The sequence below is a fragment of the Sinocyclocheilus anshuiensis genome, unplaced genomic scaffold (genome assembly GCF_001515605.1).
Source record: "Sinocyclocheilus anshuiensis isolate Anshui unplaced genomic scaffold, SAMN03320099.WGS_v1.1 scaffold374, whole genome shotgun sequence".
Taxonomy (NCBI): domain Eukaryota; kingdom Metazoa; phylum Chordata; class Actinopteri; order Cypriniformes; family Cyprinidae; genus Sinocyclocheilus; species Sinocyclocheilus anshuiensis.
This window is the reverse complement of record NW_015546051.1, coordinates 563,914-575,639: the sequence shown is the minus strand read 5'-3', so window position 1 is coordinate 575,639 and position 11,726 is coordinate 563,914. Positions and strand designations below refer to the sequence as shown.

The 11,726-nt window shown below is 44.0% G+C and overlaps 1 protein-coding gene across 2 annotated transcripts in view; it reads left to right on the top strand.

Moving 5' to 3' along the window:
* The window catches only part of LOC107699187 (FXYD domain-containing ion transport regulator 6-like), a 29,618-nt gene extending 18,298 nt beyond the window's left edge, over window positions 1–11,320 (top strand). For both annotated transcript variants that reach the window (XM_016500384.1, XM_016500385.1), the window contains exons 3-9: window positions 4,450–4,473; window positions 4,583–4,618; window positions 10,075–10,149; window positions 10,555–10,591; window positions 10,686–10,735; window positions 10,823–10,861; window positions 10,959–11,320. In XM_016500384.1, coding sequence (XP_016355870.1) covers window positions 4,450–4,473; window positions 4,583–4,618; window positions 10,075–10,149; window positions 10,555–10,591; window positions 10,686–10,735; window positions 10,823–10,851 — 251 coding nt within the window. In that variant the 3' untranslated portion in view covers window positions 10,852–10,861; window positions 10,959–11,320. The remainder of the gene's footprint in view (window positions 1–4,449; window positions 4,474–4,582; window positions 4,619–10,074; window positions 10,150–10,554; window positions 10,592–10,685; window positions 10,736–10,822; window positions 10,862–10,958) is intronic.
* The last annotated feature ends 406 nt before the right edge of the window (window positions 11,321–11,726 follow it).

Genomic DNA, 11,726 nt, shown 5'->3' with positions numbered 1-11,726 from the left:
TACGAGACACGCTTACGCCTTGAAGTGGAACCTGTTCGTCGAGTGGTGTTCTTCTCGCCGAGAAGACCCCCAGAGATGCCCAATCAGGGTCGTGCTTTCCTTTTTGCAGCAAGGACTGGAGCGAAGGCTGTCTCCCTCCACCCTTAAAGTTTATTTCGCTGCGATTGCTGCTAACCATGACTCCGTGGAAAGGAAGTCGGTAGGTAAGCATGACCTGGTCATCAGGTTCCTTAGGTGGCGCGAATGTTAAATACTCCCCGGCCCCCCTCCATACCCTCTTGGGACCTGTCTCCAGTGCTTAAAACACTACAGCAGGGCCCATTTGAGCCTTTGCATTCAGTCGAGCTAAAGTGTCTTTCATTGAAAACTCTGTTTCTGCTTGCTCTGGCCTCCATCAAGAATGTAGGGGACCTGCACGCATTTTCGATCGGTGATTCGTGCCTAGAGTTTGGGCCGGCTGACACCCAGGTAATCCTGAGGCCCCGGCCCGGCTATGTGCCCAAGGTTCCTACTACCCCTTTCAGGGATCAGGTAGTGAACCTGCAAGCGCTGCCCCCGGAGGAGGCAGACCCAGCCCTAGCTTTGCTTTGTCCTGCCTTGAGATGCTACGTAGACCGGACACAAAGCTTTAGGACCTCAGACCAGCTCTTTGTCTATTACGGAGGCCGGCAGAAGGAGAAGGCCGTCTCTAAGCAGAGGATGGCCCACTGGATTGTGGATGCCATCACCCTGGGGTGTGCAATCACAGGGTGTGCCCTGCCCGCTCAGGTTGCGAGCTCACTCTACTAGAAGTGTTGCATCCTCCTGGGCGCTGGCTCGTGGCGCCTCACTGACAGATATTTGTAGAGCTGTGGGCTACCAGACGTGGCGGAACGTCCGGCGCCAGGCCCTCACTCGCTGAATCTGTGAGAACTGGGTTCCATATGTGTAAAGTCCATGGTATAGCCTCAGAGCCCGTGTTTCCCCGGCAGACTTCTGCCATTTCCAAGAAGGTTACAATCACCTCCAATTTTCCATATGCACCTAAACCGATGTTCATATGTGTATTTGCTTCCGAAACCTCCTTCGGGAAGGATGGGGCTTCCGCAGCGTCCCTGTTCCAAGTGGAACGGGTACGTTTTCCCAGTGTTATCCAATCTCACTGAGTGGGTAGTGCTACGACAACGGTGAATGGTCTTCTTGTTGCGAGCCCCGGCCTACACCAAAAAGGGGCGCAGGTGGCTCGTACAGGGCACTAGAAGGGGCAGCATACATGGCGCTTTGGTAGGGAATCCCAATTCGTCGTAACCGACTGAAAGTGAACGTCTCGTTTACGTATGTAACCCTCGTTCCCTGAAGGTGGGAACGGAGACGTTACGTCCCGTCGCCATAGCTGCTGTACCACCGCTGAGCGGCCGGGTCACCGGCTCGGCTCCTCAACGAAAACCTGGTATGCATTGCACCGGCTGCATTTTTATGCTCACGCTGTGATCAGCGGCAGCTGGATGCAATAATTGCATGCCAATGTGGATTGGCTCGTTTAGTTACACTCGAAGTAGATTGGTATCTCGAAGCGAGATCCCAATTCGTCGGTCACGACGTGACGTCTCCGTTCCCTCCCAACCCATACCAGGTTTTCGCTGAGGAGCCGAGCCGGTGACCCGGCCTCTCAGCGATGGTACAGCAGCCGTGGCGACGGGACGTGACGTCTCCGTTCCCTCCTTCAGGGAACGAGGGTCACATACGTAACTGAGATGTTCTGTGATCAGTAGTAAAAACTGATCCAACCAAAGGCCAGAGGGCGCTCTTGCGCTGAAACTCCAAATCTGCCCGCAGAAGAAAGAAAATGCATGAAATCTGTCAATGCAGCTAAATAAACAGAAGATTGAACTGCTTTCATTGATTTAACGTGACTAATAAACAAACTATGACAATATATGGTTTATCTGAGTTCCTCTTATTATAATTTTCATTATAATAATGTATATTTATAATGCGATGCTAATCGACATAGCCTTTATCACTGCATAGAAAACTATGAAATAATATGTTGCGTGTCTTATTCTGTGTAAGAAGCCACATCATCTCACAGAAGGATTTTATTTCAAACACTGGACTGACGTTATGAAGTGAGTTTGGAGTAAAAACATAGCAAATGTCTTTTGGTGGAGAAGATCATAAATGCTTCATAAATGCTTCGCATGTTTGAAAGAAGTTTGACACGTGTTGCTTTTTCAAATATATATTGCAAGCGACTCAAACTCGCAGTGTTTTCAGATAGAGCAGAAATTACGCATGCGCTTCAGGAGTGTGTCAGACAGACAGCACGAGACCGCAACGAGTTGTTTTCTGTAACTTATTGCACTTAATAACTAATTTTAACGTCAAGCAAGTCACGCAAGGAACTTTTCGCAACGTTTAGAAGTAGCCTATTATTAAAATAATAATTCTGATATCACATGCCATTGCGATATGCATTTCGCGATATGTACATTTGCGATATTTCGATAATTTTGATATCGTGCAGCCCTAATCTAAAGAATATTTTTCTGCTATAAAGAACATTTTGTGCAATGGAAAGTTTCCATGGATGTTAAAGGTTCTTCATGGAATCATAGATGCCAAAAATTAACCTTTATTTTTAAGAGCGTATCAACTGTTAACACACACAGCAGATTCTGTCATTCTGCAGTCCCATTTTCTATTGTTCAGCAAATCTTTGAGGTCAAAATTTAGTAATTTCAATAGCAGGCTTTCAAAAGTAAGGATTTCCTCAAAGAGACTGCAAGAGCTTCATACATCGGTAGGCTAAAATAAAAAAAATAAAAAATATTTCTTCTTTCATGTCCACACAATTTTGCTAATGTGGCTGTACCTTTAAGACAGTATGTAAACATCAGTGCCAAAATACCAGTAAACTCTGTGATGTTAGTTGCTTTAGTGCTTCAGTTTCAGTTTTATCCAATTTGTCAAAATCTTCAGCATTAGCTCCAAGTGATAGTTCTGTAAACAGTGTGGAGTAATCGTGTCATCTCTGTCACAATGCTAGAATTGATCCAAAGCAGATATCAGTGCATTCTGACTTTGTACATGCTCTTTGTACAAATCTTATGCTTTGTTCACACATAGCTTCAAAAATGGGCATTTTACTAGTAATTTTACAATTTATCATCTTAGAAAATTGCCAGAAATCAAAGATCCTGTTCACACATGATCTTAAAATGGTAATTTACCAGTTATTTTCCATCAAAGGTTGTACGTGTGAAAGCTCCTCATGGTCTCCCCCTTACCTTCATTCTTTTTCCTCCTCTCTTTTTTTTTGCTCTTCTCTTTCTTATGCTCCTCTCTGCTTTTTTTTCCTTCACTGTCCCTTTCACTTTATTGTTTATTCCTTTATTCCTTCTTTTTTCCTTCCATCCTTCCTGCCTTCTTTCTTATTGCATTGCTTCTTCCTTCTATCCATCCATTCTTTCTTATTTTTTTTTCCTCCACTGTCCCTTTCCTCCATTCATTGATTTGTTTCCCTTCCTTCCTTCATATGTATGTTATTTTCCATCAACCTTTTTTTGTCATGTTCCTTTCCACTCTACCTTCAGGTGTCTGTCATGGTTTGTGTATTATACTGTACATTCAGTCTTTCTTTGTCCACTTCCTGTCTTTTTTCATTACCTGTTTTTTTTTTCTTTTCTCCGTGAGGTTCCTCTGACCTTGCTCTCTCCCTTAGCCCCTCTCAACTCATATTTGAGGGTGTGTAAAAGAAGGAAATATATAATTGCATTTGTGAAAGTCCAATTAAATAATCAATATGAAGGCCGGGGGAGGGGGTAATATACTTCATATAAATACCTTCACCTGTCAAATTATCCTCTGCCACCTATCATATGTCATATTAAGAGACTTGTTAATAGATGATTTAATTTAATAAACTGGATTGTATTTAAGAGTGTTAACCCCTTAAATGCTCATTCCAGTTTGATGGAGATTCTAGTCTAGTATATGATCAACTCTATTGTAACATACAGCATAAGTTAAGACAACTTTAAAAGCACAAAGCCCATACTAGATTGCTTGGAAAATAATTTTTAAACTCTTTTTTTTAGTACTACAGTGAAGACAAATCAGTAAGATGTTAATCTTTATAAGTTTACCCTCCTGTCTCACATGCATCGATTTAGTCTTATGGATTCTTCTTTGATGTACAGCAAATCGTATTGACCCTGCCAAAAACCCTTGTTATTATGCCTGAATCAGATTGCACATTCATTACGCAATGTCATATTTCTGCCAATACTGCATCTAGCTTAAGGCTCTGTGATCTTTCTCAACAAGCAAAAACACCCACCACAAACAAATAACATAATGCAACACTCTTGTTTCAGTTATTGGATGTTTTATGAATATAACGATTCCACTCTGTTTTTCTCTTTTCTCATAATGGTTTCTGCTCTCTGTGTTGATCTTCTGTCTTAGCTTTGTCTGACTCTGCTGCCCAAGGCAAGTTATGCTTTATTTCATTTACCACATCACTACATTTTCTATTTGACCATATGTACTTATATTAAGCCAATGGCTTCATGTGTAATTTCTGATTGTTTTCCATCAGATGGAAAAGAGAAGGGATTGGAACCATTTGTATATGGTAAGAATCAATATTTACAAAAGCTTACACAGGTCAATATTTACTTACATAACAAGGCTTATGTAATGCCTCTCAAGCATTACATGCTTGATGCTTCTCAAACAGCAGGCACCCAAAGTCTGGAATAAAATTGGTATTTTGACATCCATCACCTTTATATTCAAACTCCGTATACAGTCATATTCATCTGTGCCTTCAGAATGCAATTACACCCTGATGCATCTAAATGAGATCTAAATGAGATTTTTTTTTAATTCATTTACAGTATTTACAGCAACAAATAAAAGTATTTTGATAATCTCCAGAAAACTATTTCATATCTGAAAAATAGTAAATAGTCCTTTGAAATTGAGTGACGTGACTAAATATATTGTCTACAAATAGGTAGTTGGTGCAAAATACAGGTCAAAGTGGGCTTCAAAACCTATCCACCCAAACCACATTTGCAGCATGCGACCACATCGCATTTGTAGTGTAAACACTAATACTTCTTGATGCATCCTAGGCAACTGTGAAGGACCGCCTACTCACCTGTCAGTCAACTATGTGGTTAAACAAGGATCAAAATACCAGGTGTAAATAGGGCCTCAGTGAAGTCTCACAAGTAAAAAAGATCACATCAAACATGTGGTCATCAATCACACTCCTTTGGAACTTCAAGATGATACTATAAAGAAACGAAAGATTAGAAGAGAAAGAGAAAGTTTGTAAAACCACTTCAATTGCAGATATTAGCTACATCAAGCTGTTTAACCAGACAAGAAGAGCAGCCGTGAGGGAAGAAACTAAGAGGCCAATTTCTCACTGACAGCTCCAGAGCTCTTTGGCTGCCCAGACATCAACAACCACTTCAGGACTTCACAGGTTTGGCCTCTTTTGGAGAGTGGCTAGAGGCAAGCCACTTCTGAGCGACTCCACAATTTAAACATCATGCCTTGAGTTTGCCAGAAGGAAAAACATCTAGGTTACGTATGTAACCCTCGTTCCCTGAAGGAGGGAACGGAGACGTTACGTCAGAACAGACTGACGAATGGGGTCTCGCCCGAGAGCCCAATCACCTTCGAGTGGTAACAGAACGAACCAATGGTATGCTGAGTACCTTGGTCTGCGGAATTTGCATTGCGACCTCCACCCCGCTGTGTGGGTATATAAGGAGCAGCGCGAGCAACTCGCATTCAAGTCTTCCCTGAGGAGTCATACGTAACCTAGGCGTTCCCTTTCAGTCGGTCACGTTCGACGTTACGTCAGAACAGACTGACAAATGGGGTCCCTTCCAAAATGCCACAGTGGCTGTCTTCCAGTGACCTGCGTAAGTGATAGCACTCTGTCGTGAGGCCAGCACGAGTGAAGGGCTATACCTAACACAGAATACACTAGGTAGCATATTCCAGCAGGAGGTATGCTAACAGGCTGCCTGCTCGTAAGAGGTCTTACAAAGCACATATCAACCAGCATAGTGGTGATACATATGAATCTCTGAGGTACCTAGCCCGCAGGGTGGATATGGTTCAACGCCAGAGATGGCAAGGGTGGCTTGCCAAGGGAAAGACACATGCTGATGAGAGAGACTTACTGTGGAAATACACACGTGGGATTGCCCAAGAGGGGAATCACAACATATGGAGGCACTTAGTCTAACACAGGGGCTGACTGACAGGGCATGCACGCACATGCTCTACACAACAGTGCTGGAGGAACCCAGGGTTCTTAACTGTGGAATTCACCTGAGGAGAATAGCACACGCATCCAGTCCGTGGAGTGGAATGGCGCAGCAAGCGAATTGACACCGAGCAGGTCCTGTTTACTGGCCCGAAGGGGCAAGTATACGGGAGGACACGGGCTCTACACTGAGATTATAGAATCTCGCAAATGTGTTAGGTTTCGCCCAGCCCGCAGCTCTACAGATGTCTGTTAGCGAGGCGCCATGCACCAGCGCCCAGGAGGAAGCCACACTCCTAGTTGAGTGAGCTCTCACCCCTAGGGGGCATGGCAGGTCTTGAGCCTGATAAGCCAAGACAATAGCATCCACTATCCAGTGGGATAGCCTGTGCTTGGAGACAGCCTTTCCCATCTGCTGGCCTCCGTAACAGACAAAGAGCTGGTCTGAGGTCCTGAAGCACTGAGTTCTATCTACGTAAGTGCGGAGAGCACGTACTGGACAGAGCAGCACCAGGGCTGGGTCTGCCTCCTCCGGGGGCAGCGCTTGCAAGTTCACCACCTGATCTCTAAAGGGAGTGGTGGGAACTTTGGGCACGTATCCAGGCCGGTGTCTCAAGATGAGAGTTGGTCGGCCCGAATTCCAGGCACGCTTCGTCAACTGAAAATGCCTGCAAGTCCCTGACCCTCTTAACCGAAGCCAAAGCCGTCAGGAGCGCAGTTTTTAATGATAATAATTTTAGCTCCACTGAAAGCAAGGGTTCGAAAGGAGCTCTCTGCAGTGCGGATAAAACACCTGCGAGGTCCCAAGAGGGAACTTGTTGAGGGCGAGGCGGATTGAGCCTCATGGTCCCCCTCCGGAACCTGGTGATCAGGTCATGTTTCCCAAGAGACTTACCGTCAGCAGGATCATGGTGAGCCGCAATGGCAGCCACATAGACCTTCAGGGTGGAAGGAGACAGCCTTCGTTCCAACCCTTCTTGAAGAAAGGAAAGCACTGACCCGATCTGGCATTTCCAGGGGTCTTCTCGACGTGAAGAACACCAAGTGACGAAGAGGTTCCACTTCAGAGCATAGGCATGTCTGGTAGACGAGGCCCTAGCCGAAGTGATGGTAGCTACCACCTGAGGTGGCAAGGTACCAAAACCTTCTGTGACCCATCCAGAACCCACACATGTAGGTTCCAAAGATCGGGACGTCAGCCCGCAGCTCTACAGATGTCTGTTAGCGAGGCCCCATGTGCCAGCGCCCAGGAGGAAGCCACACTCCTAGTTGAGTGAGCTCTGCCAGAGGGTGCCCCGTCTCTGAGAAAGAAGGTCCTTCCTCAGAGGGATTGGCCAGGGAGGGGCTGTCGCGAGGAGTACAAGTTCGGAGAACCAGGTTCGGCCGGGCCAATAAGGCGCAACCATGAGGACCTGGTCCCATCCAGAACCCACACATGTAGGTTCCAAATGCCCAAGTGCAGCTCTTTGAGCACCTTGGCCTGGTAGACCTGGAAGATGGCCATGGTGTGCAGGGCAGAAGCGGCCTGACCCGCAGCTCTGTAAGCCTTGGCCACAAGCGTGGATGAGAACTTCCAGGCTTTGGATGGGAGCTTGGGACCACCACACCAGGTGGAGGCGCTCTGAGGACACAATTGCATCGCAACCGAGCGCTCCATTGGGGGTATCCCCGCATACCCTCTGGCCGCCCCGCCATCGAGGGCAGTGAAGGTGGAGGTAGCACCAGAACGGTTTCGGGCAGTTAAAGGTGCCTTCCACGAACTGGTAACTAACTGATGCACCTCCGGGAAGAAAGGAACTGGAGGGGGGCACTGGCGATTAGCGCGTGCAGCCCCCAGGAACCAATCGTCCAGCCTTGAGCGTTCGGGACAGGGTGGAGGATTCCACTCGAGCCCGATGCTCTCAGCTGCCCAGGAAAGCATGACCGTCAGCTCGGGATCAGACTCGGGCAACGCTGGCGTCCCAGAGGGAGGCAACGCAGCCGAATCCTCATCTCCCGAGGACTCAAGCCCGCCTTGTGATGCGGCGATCGACATTTGGTCATCCTCCTGAGCCCCGAATGAGATGCTGGGATCCTGGTGAGAGGGCCCAGCAAGCTCAACCGGAGGCTCCACAGGCTGCGGTATTTGTGAGGGGGGTGCAGCCCGAAGAGGCTGTCTCGTCAGGGAAGCCCACACCGTAACCCTCAGATCACCCTGGCCACCAGCCAAAGTAGCCCTCTTATGGGAAGAGGAACTAGAATGGGGTGTGGCAGAGGGGACTCTATACCGTTTAAGGTAATCGAGTCTCGATTGTAACGCCGAGATGGTCATGTCCCCACAATGAGAACATGAACCATCCACAAACACAGCCTCAGCGTGCTGAAAGCCCAGACATAGTGACATAGCGATCGTGGCCGTCACGAGGAGCCAAATATCGACCGCACCCAGAAACGCACGGGCGGTATGACATCTTTAAAAAGACGCAAACACAACCCGTATACTCTTTTAGAGGAAATAGCTCTTTCAGAGGTGCTGAAGTGCTCAGGGGAATGCAGGAGCTGGAAAGAAGAAGCAGGAAGCTCTTCAATGAACTGCTGAATCGTGCTGTCACACCAACACCACTGAAGGCTTGTTGCAAAACATTCCGGTGATACCAGCAGAGAGATGTGCTCGGCTCCGAAGCGAAAGCTTGAATGCACTGCTCCTTATATACCCACACAGTGGGGCGGAGCTCGCGATGCAAATTCCGCAGACCAAGGTACTCAATGTACCATTGGCTCGTTCTGTTACCACTCGAAGGTGATTGGGCTCTCGGGCGAGACCCCATTCATCAGTCTGTTCTGACGTTATGTCGAAACTGCGGTCAGTTTATTTTGTAGTTTGAGTCCAAGGCTTAGATCTTTGGTCTGCAGGCTAGTGCTATGTTTGACACAAACTAAATTCAGCTTACAGTAACATCCAGAATGGATGGTGGGAACTTGGTGGTTAAGTTTACAATTGAGTAAGGTACCTTAACCCAAATTGCTCCAGAGGTTTTCCTTGGAAAAATGATTTGGATATGCTTTGGAAAAAATAATAAAAAAATAAATAAATCTGCCGAAGATAACTAATAACTAACACTGGCTTTGTTAGGTTCTGTGGCATTGTAGGTAAAGTTTAGGGCTTGTAACCACAAGGTGGCATATGTGTAAATGCATGAGAATGACTTATAACCATAAAAATAATTTATGTTAACAGCAATAATAACAATGTTTCAAAGTATATGGCAAATCTAATGGCTTTTAGAATTCTCAGCCAGATCCCATACTAAAATTGCAAATCTATAGTAACATATCTAAATAATAGTAATAATAATAATAATAATAATAATAATAAAATAAAGATTTGTTTTGTCTAAATACAATAAAGATTACATTAAAGATTATACTTTTTATAAGAAAATGTGATTTCAGTTTTTCCTACTTCAAAATTGTACGTTTAATTCAATGTTACTTTACATTTCTATCTACATAGATTTCTGCATATTCCAGGTTATATTTTTGAATAATTTAAACATGTTTTTTTTTTCAAAGAAAATAAATGTCTTCATAACTTTTAATTAAAATGTAGTAAATACATTTATTTTTCTGATGTCACTTCCTGATAAAATACCATTTAAAATCCCATCCTACATTTATTTTTCTCTTTGAATATTCTTTCTCATCTGAGAATTTTGCATTATACAGGTAAACTGGTTTGCAAAATTATTTTTTTTTACATAAGCTTGAGTCATTCTCAAAGAAACTCCAAAAATTAAAATCCTTTATTTCTTAACCAGACTATGAGAGTTTGAGGATCGGAGGTCTGGCGTTTGCTGTGGTGCTGTTTGCTCTGGGAGTGCTCCTTATTCTCAGTAAGAAACATATTTTTATTTATTTCTTTTTTGAACTTATCTTCATTCAAGTCTAAATCATGCAAACATTACTGTAAAACAAAAGAAATCAGAGTACAATAGATAAACTGAGCTGCCACACAATAGATATAAATTATACAGCGGTGCTTTTATTCAACTGAGCATGAGATTAAGTTTTATTATGAAATAGAGATACATGAATATACGTCAAACTCAGTGGCAGAGATATAAATGAAGACACTCTTGTTATCAACATTTCATACAGGTTACAAGAATAACATATGTAAGGGATTATTATCCCTTATTATCCCCGTCATTATCACAATATAAAACCCGACAGGTCGTTTGTATGTTTTGCCATTCATCCATTTGATCTAAATCGTTTTGCTTGTGTGCACCCTGCAGGCCGCAGATGCCACTGCAGTATCAACCAGAAGCCCAGGTTAGTCCTATACAGTCTCTCTGATTCTCTGTCATGTGTGGCATGGGTTTATAACCATCGGTTATAATTTTCTTTATATTTTATATTTTCTCAGGGCTCCAGGAGGTGAAGAAGCTCAAGCAGAGAACCTCATGGTCTCCAAGGGTGAGATTCAGTACTGTCTCTTGTAATACACACTGGTCATCTTTAAGACAATTTTTAACTACTGTTCTTGTATTCTTCCTCATAAAGCCAAGGAGACTCCTAAAGCAAAGAACTGAAGCAGTCCAGGTACAGCGACTTTCCTTATGAAAGTGTGATTGTAGCATCAGACATGTCCAAAGTGCAGAAAGTTTGCTGTTACTACATCGGCTTTATTTCTTCTCAGTGTTGTTAAACGCATAGCCATGGCTGAACGACTTCACTGATGCTGTGGATGCTGATGATGATGAAGCTGATTCCAGACCATGGCTATGAGAGGAAAGAGAGGAGACAGAGATTTGTGTGGGGAGGCGATGGGCCAGTGTCTTGTACGTAGACCTCTCTAGTCCTGTCACGTGAATAGTAACCGTATCCGTCTTGCCGTCTGTACCCTTTTGCAATAGTCTGTCTTGAGTGAGTTGTTTTAGCAAAACTAGCCACTTTCTGCAGATCATTCTTAACGTTTTTGGCTCCTCCCCAACTGAACTTGTGTGTGTGGTTAAAAGGAACAGTTCATCCAAAAAGGAATATTCTCATTTCGTTCCAAATCTGTATGCATTTTTTTTTTTTTTTTTTATGTTGAAAACAAAACGAGACAATATTAAATATTCTTTATGTAGCCCTTATCATATAATGACCAAACCTAAAAAAAAAACACCATAGTTTTACTTTTTGGATGAACTGTCCCTTTAATTAAACATTTTGTTTTAACGTCCAACAGTGAATAACTGTTGCTGTTATTGTTGGTGGGACCACTTGTTATTGTCATTTGTGTCGCACCTGCTGTTTTTTTTTCTCTTGTAGTTTGTATAGATTATATGCACACATATTTAAAGTATTTAATATAAGTATTGATTCATATGTGATGAAGAATATTTTAATATACAATTTACGCATGTGCGCACGCATATGGATAGAGCCTGTAGAGCTCGTACGAATGTGTGTGTGCATGTAT